At 44.3% G+C, this 17,559-nt stretch overlaps 1 protein-coding gene across 2 annotated transcripts in view; it reads left to right on the forward strand.

Annotated features, from left to right (window-relative positions):
* Window positions 1-34: 34 nt before the first annotated feature.
* Window positions 35-17,559, forward strand: part of ints1 (integrator complex subunit 1) — a 124,195-nt gene continuing 106,670 nt past the window's right edge. Inside the window, exons 1-5 of one of the 2 annotated variants that reach the window (XM_060840789.1) lie at window positions 35-431; window positions 931-1,036; window positions 2,868-3,149; window positions 9,538-9,734; window positions 10,777-10,914. In XM_060840789.1, coding sequence (XP_060696772.1) covers window positions 982-1,036; window positions 2,868-3,149; window positions 9,538-9,734; window positions 10,777-10,914 — 672 coding nt within the window. In that variant the 5' untranslated portion in view covers window positions 35-431; window positions 931-981. The remainder of the gene's footprint in view (window positions 432-930; window positions 1,037-2,867; window positions 3,150-9,537; window positions 9,735-10,776; window positions 10,915-17,559) is intronic. The other variant, XM_060840790.1, reaches the window with a different exon arrangement.

A 17,559-nucleotide genomic window follows, 5' to 3' on the forward strand; every position in this document is an offset into this window, starting at 1 on the left:
TGTGTGTGTCTGTGGGAGGGGAAGAGTTCAGCGCGGCACCGGGATAGGGAGGGAGGAAGGCGTTGACCCCGGGAAGGTAGAGGGACAGCCGGGCCTCGGGGAGGCTGATCGCCTATCGGTCACTGTACGGAGGCTACAATTTGCCTTGTGAGCGTTAACTGGCCCTTTAATTCGGTTTAGAAGACTGATCTACATTTACATAGCGCCTTTCACATCCTTAAGGCGTGTTATAGCCAAAGACGTGTAGACACTGTCATGATGTGGGAACCCTGCAGGCAATTTGAGTTCAGCACGATCCCACAAACAGCACTGTGACACTGATACTGATGTGCACTTCCATATATTAGTTGCCCAGAGCCAGCACACGAGGGAAAAGCCCTGTCCTTTGTACAAGTCACTGTGGGCTTCTGCTTATCCACCTGAAGGGTTAGGTGAGGCTTTAATTGAATATCTCACTTAAAATGTACCATTTCTAATCGTGTAGCACTCTCTCAAACCAGTAATTGTGTGCCCCCCTGGGTTTTAATGTTCCTTTTTAACCTGGAGTGGGGTTTTCACCCACGACATACCCATGTATAAACGTCAGGACTGTCATTGAGTGCTCCAATCTGGCGTACTTCATGGGCTACGAATCTAGCATGTACATAGTGAAAGGCTTTTTAAAGTAAATTTAAAACTTGCTTGACAATGCAACTATCTTCCACTTTCAGTACCAAGGTTGTTTTAAATAACTTGATCAGTCTGGATATTAGTATTTTTGACGGTAGATCCATAATTCAGTCAAAAGGTTCACGCCCAAAACAAAGATCACCTTTTCCAGATGTGAATGGATCATTGAAACCTTATCATTTTACTTCACATTTTCCAGCACCTGTGGATTTATTTTTTGCTTTTGATTGTCTTTATCCCATTTGTATTTATTGTTGACAGGCTGCACGCATTCATAAAAACAAGGGAAAGCAAAGTGTATAGTTTACCAGGATGAACCGGGCAAAGGCAGTGGCAATCCGGCGCCCCAGCAGTGCCAAACCTAGTGGTGAGTGAGGCATCTTATGTAGATTTATTTTCTTTTGCCAAATGTTTGCTCTTTAGTGTAACTATTACCAAATTCTGAAAAGAGCTGTCTGGAAGCAGGTAATAGTCATTTTCACTTTTATCTTTCCCATAATTAATCCCTAATTATTGTGGTTCTGCTCAGTCATTGGTCACTCACTGGTCACACTCTATAACTGACCTCACTCACTCACTGTTCAATCAGATTTTAATCCCTAATTACTCAACTTAGTGATCTCAGACTAAGCCCCACTCTCTGCAACTGGATCCTCAGTTTCCTGATGCACAAGCCACAAACGGCGAAGAGTGGGGGATAATATTTCATTCTTTTGAACACTCAACACTGTGTACTCAGCCCCTTACTGTACTCACTGTATACCCATGACTGCATCGCCAAATATCAGACTAATGCCATTTATAAATTGGCTGATGGCACCGCCATTGTTGGCCGAATCTCAGATGGTGACGAAACAGACTACAGACGGGAGGTGGAAAACCTGGAAAAATGGTGCACTGAGAACAACCTAGCTCTCAATGCCAGCAAAACCAAGGAAACTCATTATTGACTTTCTGCAGGATGTTACGAATGCCCCCCTACACATCAACAGCACAGAGGTGGAACGAGTGGAGAGTGTCAAGCTCCTGGGAGTGGTCATCAACAACAAGCTTTCTTGGACTCTTCATGCAGGTGCGCTGGTTACAAAGGCCCAACAATCTGTCTTCTTCCTCAGGCAGCTGAGAAACGTTGGCATGATGGTGAATACCGTTGCCAATTTTTATAGGTGCGCCATAAAGAGCATTCTGTCTGTATGTATCACTACCTGGTATGGCAACTGTACCATTCAAGATTGGAGACGGTTACAGACAGTGGTGAACTCAGTCCGGATGATCACAAAGGCCAACCTCCCATCTATAGAATCCATCCACTGGGCCCTCTGTCAAGGAAAGGCGGCCAGCATTCTCAAAGATCCATCCCATCCTGGCAATGTTTTTCTACAACCTCGACCATTGGGGAGAAGGTACAGAAGCCTGAACACATGCACCAGCTGGTTTTGAAACAGTTTCTACCCTACTGTTGTTATAATACTGAATGGACTCTCAAATTCTTAGCATTTGCCTGTACCTGTGTTTTTGTTTTGTTACTGTTTGCCTATTATTATCAATGCTATTTAACTCTGTGATCTGCTTGCATTGCGCCCAAGGCAAAGCTTTTCACTCTGCCTTGGTAATGTGACAATAAATTCAGTTCAATTCCCTCAAAACTTGAATAGAGATTTTGAGAGGGACAGTTCTCAAACTTTACAATGAACTGCGGTGAGAGATAGGGCAGCATTAATGCCATGGATGTATGAATATTTGGTGTTACACTGTACATCTCTATGACTTCATTCGGAACTGTACCCCGAAGATTGGTACAAGAGGAGGCTATTCAGCTCCTTGAACCTGTATTGCCATTTGTATAGCTTGTGGCTGGTCTTAATTCCATCTCCCAGCCTTTGTTCTGTAGTCCTGAATGCCCTTCCCTTAAAAAAAAGATCAATTTCACTTTTGAGAGATTTTGCAGAAAGATGAGATATTCCGTCTGTTTTCCTAGGCTGGTTGAAAGGTCAACATAGCAGGAAAACTCCTCTAAATTTAGTAAAAACATCATTAACATGTATGTAATCTCTGTTATCATTTTTGATGTTCAATTTTAAATTTGCCTTACTGGAATTCACTTTAAGGTTAATAGATGGAAAGACCACTCTGCAACCTCTTTTCATATGTAACACCACCTGTCTCTGTTTCTCTTGTATTTTTAAAATTTATGTTAGGACATCCACCCCCTGGGGACTTTATAGCGTTGGGTTCGAAGAACCAGGCATCCGATGCCAAGGCGTCAGGAACACTGCTGAAGCCAGCACAGACAGGATTACAGTCTGATAGGAAACGTGAGGGCTCGTCGGCCATGGCTTCCGCGTCTGGCCTCTCAAAACGCCCGAAGATCTCTTCCACTCCACCGTTGAGTGCGCTTGGACGCCTGGCAGAGGCTGCAGTCGCAGAGAAACGGGCCATATCGCCTTCTATTAAAGAGCCATCTGTTGTACCAATTGAAGGCAAGTGTTGGCTGCAGGGTATTGAGTGATGCGCACCTTGATGCATGATCTAATACCTGAGATTAAGAATAGCACATTCTTGCTTTTCGGAGCATTTTCACTGTGTTGACATCAAATTCATTGCATGTTTTGTAACTCTGAGTCATTACTTCCCAAAATTTAAAAAAAAAGCACTTGTAATTGGTATAAGAATAACAGTCATAGAATTCAAGAGAATATGGACAGATGAAGAACAGATTAAATGTTTGTGTTGTGAAATAATAGATTTTGCTGGGGCAAATGAGGAAAAGAACTATAAAGTAAGCTTTTTAAGGAGATGCAGGATCAGACCTACTTGGAGTATATGTGGAGAAATTTGTGAAAATAGCAGGGGAAATAGATGATTAGATTAGATTAGATTACTTACAGTGTGGAAACAGGCCCTTCAGCCCAACAAGTCCACATCGACCCTCCAAAGAGCAACCCACCCAGACTCATTCCCTTTACCCCTTCACCTAACACTACAGGCATGGCCAATTCACCTGACCTGCACATGTCTGGACTGTGGGAGGAAACCGGAGCACCCGGAGGAAACCCACGCAGACACGGGGAGAATGTGCAAACTCCACACAGACAGTTGCCTGAGGCGGGAATTGAACCTGGGTCTCAGGTGCTGTAAGGCAGCAGTGCCAACCACTGTGCCACCGTGCCGCCCATAACGTGGTGATAAAGGGATATGGACATAGAGATATAAACAGCAAAGCAAGGATATTATGATGAAACTTTTTAAAAAGTGTTGGTTTGACTTCAACATCAATATTGTTACAGATTCTCAGCACTACATTTTAAGAATATAATGAATAAAAGAAAAACGTTGAGTCGTGCAAACCCAAGTGTACATGCTCACCTTGGGAGACGACGAGGTTATTTGGGAAGTCAGTGAAAAAGGGGACAATGGCGCCCAGTTAGTTTCCTGAGCCTGATTAACATAGTTTCTAGACAATTTTGGTTATAAACACTGCCTTGATTTGATTAAAGCCAAGCTGTCTATTGTTTTTGAGTAGGAATGGCAATACCAAAAATTCTGCATTTTAAAACCCTATTTATTTGGTAGCTGTATAATTTTTTGCAAATAATAGAAATACCTTACTTTGTTAAGCAAAATCTCTGAACATTGAGCACTGATATAGTCTTATCTCCATCTCCACTTGGCTGTTTGTTGTTCGAAGTATTGTATGCTTGATGAATGCTCTACGTGGCACTGTCCCAAGAGGGACATTTTGGACACCTGCATTTGACTGTTGAAGATTATTAACAGGACAGGGAGTGTTTGGAAAGACAAACAGCATTCTACTCTGTGCTCATTCCACTCACACCAATCTGAGCTATGCTTTTGGTTCTTGATTTTAATTACTCTATGCTGATTTGTCCATGAATCAGGCAGCAATCTAGTGATTATTAGTTTGGACAATCTTTATTTGAAGTAATTATTCACTCCTAAGTGTTCAAAACTTTCAGTAAAATATCCTTCCTACACCCACCAATGTTGGTGATACCAGTGTGGACAATAATGACTGGATCTCTCCTGTCCTTCTCAAAATTCCTCTTCAGTCTCGAGGAGATGTCCTTAACCCTTGCACTAGACATGCAACACTGCCATCAGGATTCCCATTTGCAGCTGATCAAGATCCCTGATCCTTGATTAAGACCAATCCCAAAAAGGAGTGCTCTAAATATCTCTTCCTGCACAAGTAAAAATGTACATAGAATATATAATAGTACACCACAGTACTGGCCCTTTGGCCCTTGATGTTGTGCCGACCTTTTATCCCACGCTAAGATCAAACTAACCGACATACCCTTCATTGTACTATCATCCATGTGCCTATCCAAGAGTCACTTAAATGTCCCTAATGTATCTGTGACCCTACTACCACCTCTAGCAACGCATTCCATGCTGTCACCAGTCTCTGTGTAAAGAACCTACGTCTGGCATCGCCCCAAAACCTTCCTCCAGTCACCTTAAAATTGTGGCCCCTCGTGGTAGCCATTTCCACCCTGGGAAAATGTCTCTGGCTATCCACTCTATCTATGCCCCTCATCATCTCGTAAAACTCTATCAAGTCACCTGTCAACCTTCATCACTCCAATGAGAAAAGCCTTAGCTCCCCCAACCTTTCTTCATAGAACATGCCCTCCAGTTCAGGCAGTATCCTGGTAAATATCCACTGCACCCTCTCTAAAACTTCCACATCTTTCCTATAATGAGGCGACCAGAACTAAACACAATATTTCAAGTGTGGTCTAACCAGGGCTTTATAGAGCTTCAGCATACCGTCGCCGTTCTTAAACTCAATCCCCCTACTAATGAAAACCAACGTACCATATGCCTTCTTAACAAACCTATCAACTTGGTTGGCAACTTTGATGGATCTATGGACACGGACCCCAAGATCCCGCTGTTCCTCCACACTGCCAAGAATCCTGCCTTTAACCCTGTATTCAAAGTTGACTTTCCAAAATGAAATACTTTACACTCTTCCAGAGCGAACTCCATCTGCCACTTATCAGCCCAGTTCTGCATCTTGTCAATGTCCCATTGCAACCTACAACAGCCCTCCACGCTATCCACCACTCCACCAACCTTCGTGTCATCGGCAAACTTACTAACCCACCCTTCCACTTGCTCATTCACATCATTTATAAAAATCATAAAGTGTAGAGGTCCCAGAATAGAGGGAGCAGGAGTCCTTTGATCCTGTTTTGGAAACACCTGTCTCAAATATATTTCCAATTAGATTCTAATAGATAACAGAGTGAAAAATTACAAGGAGGTAATTGACAAGAAATTAAAAATTAGTTTCAATGCATCGTAGTGCAGTACGGAGATCCTCAACTTCACAAGAAACCTTGTAAACACACAGAACGTATGTAATGTCGTGATCCTTTTCAGACATGGAACTGTTCATCAGAACAGCTTTGTGTACATCCCCTTGTCTCTGACATACCACTGGAATAAAAGAGGTCACATAAGAGAGGGTGGCACAGTGGCTCAGTGGTGAGTACTGTTGCCTCACAGCACCTGGGTTCGGTTCCAGCCTCAGGTGACTGTCTGTGTGGAGTTTGCGTGTTCTCCTCGTGTCTGTGTGGATTTCCTCCGGGTGCTTCGGTTTCCTTCCACAGTCCAAAGATGTGCAGGTCAGGTGAATTGGCCATGTTAAATTGTCCAAAGTGTTCAGGGATGTATAGGTTAGGTGCATTAGCTAGGGGTAAAATATAGAGTAATAGGGGAATGAGTCTGGGTGGGTTACTCTTTGGAGGGTCAGTGTGGACTTGTTGGGCCAAATGTTTCCACACTGTAGGAATTCTATAATTCGTGCAAAGGTACAGGATTGGAAAAGTTTCAAATACTAACAAAAGATACCAAAAGAGAGGTCGAAAATAATGTTTGAGGATAAACTTGCAAGTAATGTTAAGGTGAATGGCAAGAACTTCTTTAAAAAAATAAAAAGGAAGAGAGAGGCTAAAAGAATAAGGCTGGGGAAAGAATAATGGGGAACAGGAAATGGAGACGAGTTGAGAAAGTTTGAGATTGCAATATAGTGATCCATTCAGATGAATAAATCTACAGTAAACATTATGATTTACTGTTTGAGTCACATGCGATTTATCTACTCAGCTTCATAATTTATAAACTTAAAGTCCATTGTGGGACAAGTTTTATTTTTGATCGCTGTATATCTTATACTGGGTGCCCATGAGAACAGCAGTATTCACACTTAAGAATCACAGATTCTGATATTAATTGCAGAATTTGAGCAATGATTTCTTTGTTCGGTAGACTGGCTTAACCTTTGAGCGAGCCTGGGCTGCAAATATGAATGAAAGACATCCATCTTTTGTCATGAGGTTTGATTCTAAATTTTTCAAAGACTGTAGTGGTTCTGTTCGCCGAGCTGAAAGCTTTTGTTGCAAACATTTCGTCCCCTGGCTAGGAGACATCATCAGTGCTCTGGAGCCTCCTGCGAAGCGCTTCTTTGATGTTTCTTCCGGCATTTATAGTGGTCTGTCCTTGCCGCTTCCGGGTGTCAGTTTCAGCTGTCCGCTGTAGTGGTTGGTATATTGGGTCCAGGTCGATGTGTCTGTTGATGGAGTTTGTGGATGAATGCCATGCCTCTAAGAATTCCCTGGCTGTTCTCTGTCTGGCTTGCCCTATGATAGTAGTGTTTTCCCAGTCGAATTCATGTTGCTTGTTGTCTGAGTGTGTGGCTACTAGGGATAGCTGAACTAGTCGTGTCGTTTCGTGGCTAGTTGGTGTTCATGTATGCGGATTGTTAGCTGTCTTCCTGTTTGTCCTATATAGTGTTTTGTGCAGTCCTTGCATGGTATTTTATAAACTACATTAGTTTTGCTCATATTGGGTATTGGCTCCTTTGTTCTAGTAAGTTGTTGTCTGAGCGTGGCTGTTGGTTTGTGTGCCGTTATGAGTCCTAGGGGTCGCAGTAGTCTGGCTGTCAGTTCTGAAACGCTCCTGATGTATGGTAGTGTGGCTAGTCCTTTTGGTTGTGGCATGTCCTCGTTCCGTGGTCTATCTCTTAGGCATCTGTTGATAAAGTTGCGCGGGTATCCGTTTTTGGCGAATACCTTGTATAGGTGTTCCTCTTCCTCTTTTCGCAGTTCTGGTGTACTGCAGTGTGTTGTAGCTCTTTTGAATAGTGTCCTGATGCAGCTTCGTTTGTGTGTGTTGGGGTGGTTACTTTCATAGTTTAGGACTTGGTCTGTGTGTGTTGTTTTCCTGTGTACCCTTGTGGTGAATTCTCCGTTCGGTGTTCTCTGTACTATCACGTCTAGGAATGGGAGTTGGCTATCCTTTTCTACTTCTCTCGTGAATCGGATTCCTGTGAGTGTGGCGTTGATGATCCGGTGTGATGATTCAACAATCAGATATACGAACAAATCAACGGAACACCCATGGGATCACCAATCTCGGGACTCATAGCAGAGGCAGTTATGCAAAGGTTAGAACAAACCTTATCTGATTGTTGAATCAGATTCCTAGCCAGAGAAACAATAGCCAACCTACTGGACATACATAACAGAAAACAGGAGGCGGAACCTATCAACAAAGACGGCATACTTAAACTACTGGACTTGTGCCTCACTACACACTTTACATTCAACAATCAGATATACGAACAAATCAACGGAACACCCATGGGATCACCAATCTCGGGACTCATAGCAGAGGCAGTTATGCAAAGGTTAGAACAAACAGCCCTACCACAAATTCAACCCAAACTCTGGGTCAGATATGTCGATGACACTTTCGTAATCATCAAAAACACGGAAATAGAAAAAACACACCGGATCATCAACGCCACACTCACAGGAATCCAATTCACGAGAGAAGTAGAAAAGGATAGCCAACTCCCATTCCTAGACGTGATAGTACAGAGAACACCGAACGGAGAATTCACCACAAGGGTACACAGGAAAACAACACACACAGACCAAGTCCTAAACTATGAAAGTAACCACCCCAACACACACAAACGAAGCTGCATCAGGACACTATTCAAAAGAGCTACAACACACTGCAGTACACCAGAACTGCGAAAAGAGGAAGAGGAACACCTATACAAGGTATTCGCCAAAAACGGATACCCGCGCAACTTTATCAACAGATGCCTAAGAGATAGACCACGGAACGAGGACATGCCACAACCAAAAGGACTAGCCACACTACCATACATCAGGAGCGTTTCAGAACTGACAGCCAGACTACTGCGACCCCTAGGACTCATAACAGCACACAAACCAACAGCCACGCTCAGACAACAACTTACTAGAACAAAGGAGCCAATACCCAACATGAGCAAAACTAATGTAGTTTATAAAATACCATGCAAGGACTGCACAAAACACGATATAGGACAAACAGGAAGACAGCTAACAATCCGCATACATGAACACCAACTAGCCACGAAACGACACGACCAGCTATCCCTAGTAGCCACACACTCAGACAACAAGCAACATGAATTCGACTGGGAAAACACTACTATCATAGGGCAAGCCAGACAGAGAACAGCCAGGGAATTCCTAGAGGCATGGCATTCATCCACAAACTCCATCAACAAACACATCGACCTGGACCCAATATACCAACCACTACAGCGGACAGCTGAAACTGACACCCGGAAGCGGCAAGGACAGACCACTATAAATGCCGGAAGAAACATCAAAGAAGCGCTTCGCAGGAGGCTCCAGAGCAAACGTTTGCAACAAAAACTTCCAGCTCGGCGAACAGAACCACTACAACAAGCACCCGAGCTACAAATCTTCGCACAAACTTTTCAAAGACTGTTTGTATCAGAAGAGTCAGTGATTTGATTTTTCTTTACTGCAGTTCCCCCAGCGTCGTTACTGGATGAAATAGAGGCGGCAGAGTTGGAAGGAAATGATGACTGCATTGAGGGACTGCTGTGTGGAGCAGTTAAACAGATGAAACTCAACCGAGTGAAGCCAGACACTACACTATTTCTGAGTCTTATGTACTTGGCCAAAATCAAACCCAACATCTTTGCAACAGAGGGTGTAATTGAGGTAAGGTGTTGCAAGTGGAGAGAGGAACCTCCACCTAGTTCACATTCAGCTGTTTACGAATTAACCTGTTCAGGGAAGTTATTCCACAATTGTGGAGCAGGTGTCATTTGAACCTGGGCCTCCTGGCTCAGAAATAAGGACACTACTACTGCACCACAAAAGCCCCCTAGTTCACATTCAGCCATCTTGATGGTTAACTGATACAGTAATAATTGTTGATTTTTAATAATAGTTATAGCAAGCGACTTCCAGCAGTTAATGTAAGAGGTGAGAAAACTCCATTGGTGGAGAGCTTTGGGAATCATCAATTTTAAATTTACAAGTTCCTCCTAAACATGCAACACATTTCACATGTTATGTTACGAATATTTGTATACTGTATCCCAAAAATACATTATTTCCTTAAAGGAAATATAATTGACATTTGAATTAATACCAAATGCTCAAGCATTTCTCGAGGGAACCTTTTCAATAAGGTGACTACTAATTTGCCAAATTATTGGTTCTGTAGATTGATTTTGAATTGAAACATTTTCATAAGTGCAGGCCATATGGTTTGGTTCTACCATTTTGATTAAGGAGGAAAAATTTGATCTTGACTGAAATTATCTAGTTCCCTTTTATGACAAGGTGCATTTCATGTTATGGCACAGGGAAATGCTCACACTGAAGATCTGGCTATAAGCACATGGTAAATCAAATTTGTATGGTGTGTATTGGTGGGTGCATTGGACCAGAGAGTCATCCTGGATTGTTTTCCATATAAGGGTCGATGCTTTTAGGGAAAATAGTTAACTTCATGAGAGAAGGAGAATATCTGGTGGCTAAGTATAATAAGGTAGGGTGAGAGGAAGCTCTTGAGCATAAACAATTGCATAGACCTATTGAACCGAAGGGCCTGTGTCTGTCTAAATTTTATACCACTTTATTAGATCCTCAAGTTCATTCCTTCTTCAGAAAAGTGGAGGCATAAAAAGAAAGTTGGAAGGAGAAGTGGCATTATCTGTGATAACGTGCTACTTAATGTCCCTGTTTGCATTAGGCCTTGTGCAGTCTGCTTCGACGTGATGCCTCCATTAATTTCAAAGCCAAAGGAAATAGTTTGGTGTCTGTGCTTGCGTGTAATCTTCTCATGGCAGCCTATGAGGAGGATGAGAACTGGCCTGAAATCTTTGTCAAGGTATGGCTAAAGACAGTGAATTTTACATTGGCAATGATGTTGGGCATGTTATACATTAGAAGTTATGTGTTTCGACAAAGTGTACACTTTCTCTGAGAGTTTTATCTCATCCAAACACATACCATAAAATCCAACCATCACTTGGCTGATTCTGCTTTATGTACACATCTGAATACACGCTGAGCTTGAAGGTTCATTTCCAGACATTTCGTCACCCTACTAGGCAACATCTTCAGTGGGCCTCTGGTGAAGCACTACTGAACATTCCTGCTTTGTATTTATAAGTTTGGGTTTCTTTTGGTTGGTGATGTCATTTCCTGTCATGAAGTAACTTCCTGTTTCTTTTCTCAGGGGGTGGTAGAGGGGGTCTAACACTCCCTGAGAAAAGGAACAGGAAGTGACTTCACTATAGGAAATGACATCACCAAACTAAAGAAACCCAAACATATAAATAAAAGCAGTAATTTTTAGCAGTGCTTTGCCTGAGGCCCTCTCAAGATGTTAGCTTGTAGGGTGAGGAAACGTCTGGAAATGAGCCTTCAAGCTCAGCGAGCAAACCTACATCCAAAACCTCAACCTGAGCTACAAATCTTCTCAAAACTCACTAATATTTGAATACAATTAACTAAATGGATTTCAACACCTGTTTGCTTTTTTTTAACCTTTAACTTCTAGATATTTAACATTCTATTAACAGAATTGGATGCTAATAGATTCCTCCCTCTTAATACACACCTATTCATAAGATAATGTATAGAATGATAGTGCATCATATTGCATTATTATAAATCTCTAAATGCTGTACTCCACCCCTACTTGAAAACAACAATTCTGTAAGACTACAACCTGAATATTTATTTGTTCTCTCAATTTGCTACAACATACCATAATTGTTAGAACAGTGCTCCTGTTTGAGTGCATCCAACAATATTTTGAACAAACATTTCTTGTTGCAATGAATCCAATAGCTGATGATTTGCAGTAACCCATTTTATTCTTGAAAGAACATTTCTTTCTAAGATCTCTTGTATACTTACGAGATCTGAGTGTACACTATTTCTAAACTTGACTTGTTTAATGTCTTATTTGGCTTCAGCACTTCTCTGACAGTATCATATTTCAATGTGTTGCTTCATTCTAATACATCATAGCACTCTTCCAGTCCAGTTGTTTGCATACCTAGTTTAATTGTCTAGTTAAACATCTTTCCCTGGGTATACTTTGTCCTCAGCTGCAAATGTGTTGCTGGTCAAAGCACAGCAGGTTAGGCAGCATCTCAGGAATAGAGAATTCGACGTTTCGAGCATAAGCCCTTCATCAGGAATAAGAGAGAGAGAGCCAAGCCGGCTGAGATAAAAGGTAGGGAGGAGGGACTAGGGGGAGGGGCGATGGAGGTGGGATAGGTGGAAGGAGGTCAAGGTGAGGGTGATAGGCCGGAGTGGGGTGGGGGCGGAGAGGTCAGGAAGAGGATTGCAGGTTAGGAGGGCGGTGCTGAGTTGAGGGAACCGACTGAGACAAGGTGGGGGGAGGGGAAATGAGGAAGCTGGAGAAATCTGAATTCATACCTTGTGGTTGGAGGGTTCCCAGGCGGAAGATGAGGCTCTAGCTCCAGCTCCAGTCCCACACTAGGTCCTAGCTCCCAGCCTTGCCGGATTTTCACCATCCCTCCAGATCTCCCCCTCTCTGAGGATGAAAGATCAGTCCTCAGCAGGGGCCTCACCTTCGTTCCCCTACGCCCTCGGATTAATGAGTTCAACACGCGGCGAGATATTGAACAATTCTTCCGCCGCCTTCGCCTCCGTGCCTACTTTCACAACCAAGACTCCCGCCCACCCTCTGACGACCCCTTCTCCCGCCTCCAACACACCCCATCCACCTGGACACCCCGTGCAGGCCTCCTACCCGCCCTCGACCTCTTTATAGCCAACTGCCGCCGTGACATCAACCGACTCAACCTGTCCACCCCTCTCACCCACTCCAACCTCTCACCCTCAGAACGTGCAGCCCTCCACTCCCTCCGCTCCAATCCCAACCTCACCATCAAACCCGCAGACAAGGGAGGCGCGGTGGTAGTTTGGCGCACTGACCTGTACACCGCTGAAGCCAAACGCCAGCTCGCGGACGCCTCCTCTTATCGCCCCCTTGACCACGACCCCACCTCCCACCACCAAACCATCATCTCACAGACCATCCAGGACCTCATCACCTCAGGGGATCTCCCATCCACCGCCTCCAACCTCATAGTCCCACAACCCCGCACCGCCCGTTTCTACCTCCTGCCCAAAATCCACAAACCTGCCTGCCCCGGCCGACCCATTGTCTCAGCCTGCTCCTGCCCCACCGAACTCATCTCCCAATACCTCGACACGGTCCTGTCCCCTTTAGTCCAAGAACTCCCCACCTACGTTCGGGACACCACCCACGCCCTCCACCTCCTCCAGGATTTTCGCTTCCCCGGTCCCCAACGCCTTATTTTCACTATGGACATCCAGTCCCTGTACACCTCCATCCCCCATCACGAAGGACTCAAAGCCCTCCGCTTCTTCCTTTCCCGCCGCACTAACCAGTACCCTTCCACTGACACCCTCCTTCGACTGACTGAACTGGTCCTCACCCTGAATAACTTCTCTTTTCAATCCTCCCACTTCCTCCAAACTAAAGGAGTTGCCATGGGCACCCGCATGGGCCCCAGCTATGCCTGCCTCTTTGTAGGATATGTGGAACAGTCCATCTTCCGCAACTACACTGGCACCACCCCCCACCTTTTCCTCCGCTACATCGATGACTGTATCGGCGCTGCCTCGTGCTCCCACGAGGAGGTTGAACAGTTCATCAACTTTACTAACACCTTCCATCCCGACCTGAAATTCACCTGGACTGTCTCAGACTCCTCCCTCCCCTTCCTAGACCTTTCCATTTCTATCTCGGGCGACCGACTCAACACAGACATCTATTATAAACCGACTGACTCCCACAGCTACCTGGACTACACCTCCTTCCACCCTGCCCCCTGTAAAAACGCCATCCCATATTCCCAATTCCTTCGTCTCCGCCGCATCTGCTCCCAGGAGGACCAATTCCAACACCGCACAACCCAGATGGCCTCCTTCTTCAAGGACCGCAGATTCCCCCCAGACGTGATCGACGATGCCCTCCACCGCATCTCCTCCACTTCCCGCTCCTCCGCCCTTGAGCCCCGCTCCTCCAACCGCCACCAAGACAGAACCCCACTGGTTCTCACCTACCACCCCACCAACCTGCGCATACAACGTATTATCCGCCGCCATTTCCGCCACCTCCAAACGGACCCCACCACCAAGGATATATTTCCCTCCCCTCCCCTATCAGCGTTCCGCAAGGACCACTCCCTTCGTGACTCCCTTGTCAGATCCACACCCCCCACCAACCCAACCTCCACCCCCGGCACCTTCCCCTGCAACCGCAGGAAATGTAAAACTTGCGCCCACACCTCCACACTCACTTCCCTCCAAGGCCCCAAGGGATCCTTCCATATCCGCCACAAGTTCACCTGTACCTCCACACACATCATCTATTGCATCCGCTGCACCCGATGTGGCCTCCTCTATATTGGTGAGACAGGCCGCTTACTTGCGGAACGCTTCAGAGAACACCTCTGGGCCGCCCGAACCAACCAACCCAATCACCCCGTGGCTCAACACTTTAACTCCCCCTCCCACTCCACCGAGGACATGCAGGTCCTTGGACTCCTCCACCGGCAGAACACAACTACACGACGGCTGGAGGAGGAGCGCCTCATCTTCCGCCTGGGAACCCTCCAACCACAAGGTATGAATTCAGATTTCTCCAGCTTCCTCATTTCCCCTCCCCCCACCTTGTCTCAGTCGGTTCCCTCAACTCAGCACCGCCCTCCTAACCTGCAATCCTCTTCCTGACCTCTCCGCCCCCACCCCACTCCGGCCTATCACCCTCACCTTGACCTCCTTCCACCTATCCCACCTCCATCGCCCCTCCCCCTAGTCCCTCCTCCCTACCTTTTATCTCAGCCGGCTTGGCTCTCTCTCTCTTATTCCTGATGAAGGGCTTATGCTCGAAACGTCGAATTCTCTATTCCTGAGATGCTGCCTAACCTGCTGTGCTTTGACCAGCAACACATTTGCAGCTGTGATCTCCAGCATCTGCAGACCTCATTTTTTACTCCTATACTTTGTCCTCAGTTGTAGAGACTTCTTTTGTGTGATCTAGTCTAATCTATCACGATCCTATTAAGATCTATCCAGTTCTGAGTAGACTGTTGATTTAGCGTTGTTCTTATCTTCTATTAGATTAGATTACTTACAGTGTGGAAACAGGCCCTTCGGCCCAACAAGTCCACTCCGACCCGCCGAAGCGCATCCCACCCATACCCCTTACCTAACACTACGGGCAATTTAGCATGGCTAATTCACCTGACCTGCACATCTTTGGACTGTGGGAGGAAACTGGAGCACCCGGAGGAAACCCACGCAGACACGGGGAGAATGTGCAAACTCCACACAGTCAGTCGCCTGAGTCGGGAATTGAACTTAGCTGTGAGGCAGCAGTGCTAACCACTGTGCCACCGTGCCGCCCACTTCTGTGTAATGTCCAATGCTATATATTTAAAAGCTCCTGAAGCATGACTTCCAAATTTATAATCTGATAATGACAATGCTTCCAAATTCCCAACTGTCACCCCACAAAATGTCATCTACAGGCATTGTAAATATGCCTGAAAGTTTCCGTATCAATGGTCTATCCAAGACTACTTCCTTAGAATTTTTGAACTTGTCCAGTGGCAGTTTCCACACCTGTTACTATGGCTTGAGCAGCTTCTACTTAATGAGTAGAGACAGATGCAACGTATTCCTTTAACCCCTCATCTATGCTCTCCACTCCCATGTGTAAATCATCATTTAGTTCCTAATTGGCCATATTCATTCTTCCACCACTCCTTTGCTATATAATATATGGGATTCCCTGTTATATTGGCTGTCATTCTTTTCTCATAATTCCTCACATGTACTTTTTCACCCCCGCTCTGAACCGTCTGCATTCCTCTTGTTTCTCAACTATGCTTACTACTACCATACACCTGTCATAAACAAACTTGCCTTCTTTAATTTCTATTTTCTTTGTCATCTGGAGAGCTCTAGATTTGTTCCCTTCTGAGGGAATATATGTTCACCGAACCTGAAAGATATCTTCCTTGAAGATAGCCCATTGCTTATTTGAAGTTTTCTCACCAATTTGTTTGGCTGTATCCAGCCCAGCTCCATTCTTGCCCCTTTGAAATCAGCTCTCTGTCCGTTGATTATTCTTACTCTGGATTCACTGTTGCCATTCTCCACCATCATAATATACCTCAGGAATCAATGGTCTCAATTTGATCTTCAAAACTGATCTGTCCCTCAGAGAAACTGTTCATTGCAAACAGTTGATTCTCATAGATGTATAATATTTGGATATGAAAAGTATTTGTTTTCATTCATTTTCTATAACTTTAGACTCTGCAAGTTTGTAATCCATACCAAGCAACTTTGAAACATGTAGCCAAAAGGTCTGAACCCCATGCTGTGCAATCATCAGTTTTCCATTTTTGTAATACCTTCCCTGGATCTCTCTATTCTTTCATCCCCTGTCTTATTATAAACCATATCTCTCTGGTGGTTTATGATACCAAATGTCTACCAAAAACAAACTTATATGAACTGTAGCCTCCTACTATCTGCAATGAATTCTTAGCATCGCCAGTCCATGCCAGTGAAACCAATATCTTGTAGTTTAACTAATTTGCCAAAATATTATGAACCATTTTATCTCTTACTACATTTGTTCTTTCATACACCTCATTGTTAACACGATGTGCTGCTGCTGTATTCATAACTATTATGTTCATATTTGTATACGTCTCTAAATGCATTTATAAGTACCTCTTCCTCCAACTCATCCATTATCTGTTTATCTTTACCATGTGTTACTGTCACCTGACAAAGATTGGTAGTCAAACCTATGAATTGTGAAAACCAGAAGGTTTGTTCCAGAGCCGCTGCCTTGTTGAAATCTCTCACCAAAGACAAACTTAGGGTAGCCCATGACTGTATCCTTTGCTATTTCTTACAAACTTCAAATCTATCACATTTCTCTTCTCTTACTATCTTCCTCAGCCCTTATTCCTATGTCCTTTATTAAAATGTTTAACGTTTTAGAGGGCAGGTGGGCAAATTATGTATGAGTTTTAACAGAATTGTCATCTGTCTCCTAAATTTCTGCCTCCTGATATCAGTAACATTTCTTTAAAACCTAAGATTCTGCAACCAAGGCATTTGTCACTGGATTGAAACTACTTGTGATTTTTTGATCGATATCTCCTTCTTCTAAGTCAGAATCTTCCATTTAATGTTGAGTTTCAAATACTCTATTGTGCCGCTTGGGTTTGTATAAGATGTAAAGGCCCTTTGAATCACAGTTGAAAAATGACAATTCTCCTGCGGTAAATGCTAAATTCTCTTCACTTCTCAAAATTGCCTCAAGCATTTTTGTCTTCCATTTCTTTTAATTACCATTTTCCTTTCATGAGGTTCCCTGCAACCTGTATCTATATGGTCTTGCCAGTCTTTACACATTGTGCCCTCAATTTGTTGTATA

This window comes from Hemiscyllium ocellatum, chromosome 20, assembly GCF_020745735.1.
Source record: "Hemiscyllium ocellatum isolate sHemOce1 chromosome 20, sHemOce1.pat.X.cur, whole genome shotgun sequence".
NCBI classification, from domain to species: Eukaryota; Metazoa; Chordata; class Chondrichthyes; order Orectolobiformes; family Hemiscylliidae; genus Hemiscyllium; species Hemiscyllium ocellatum.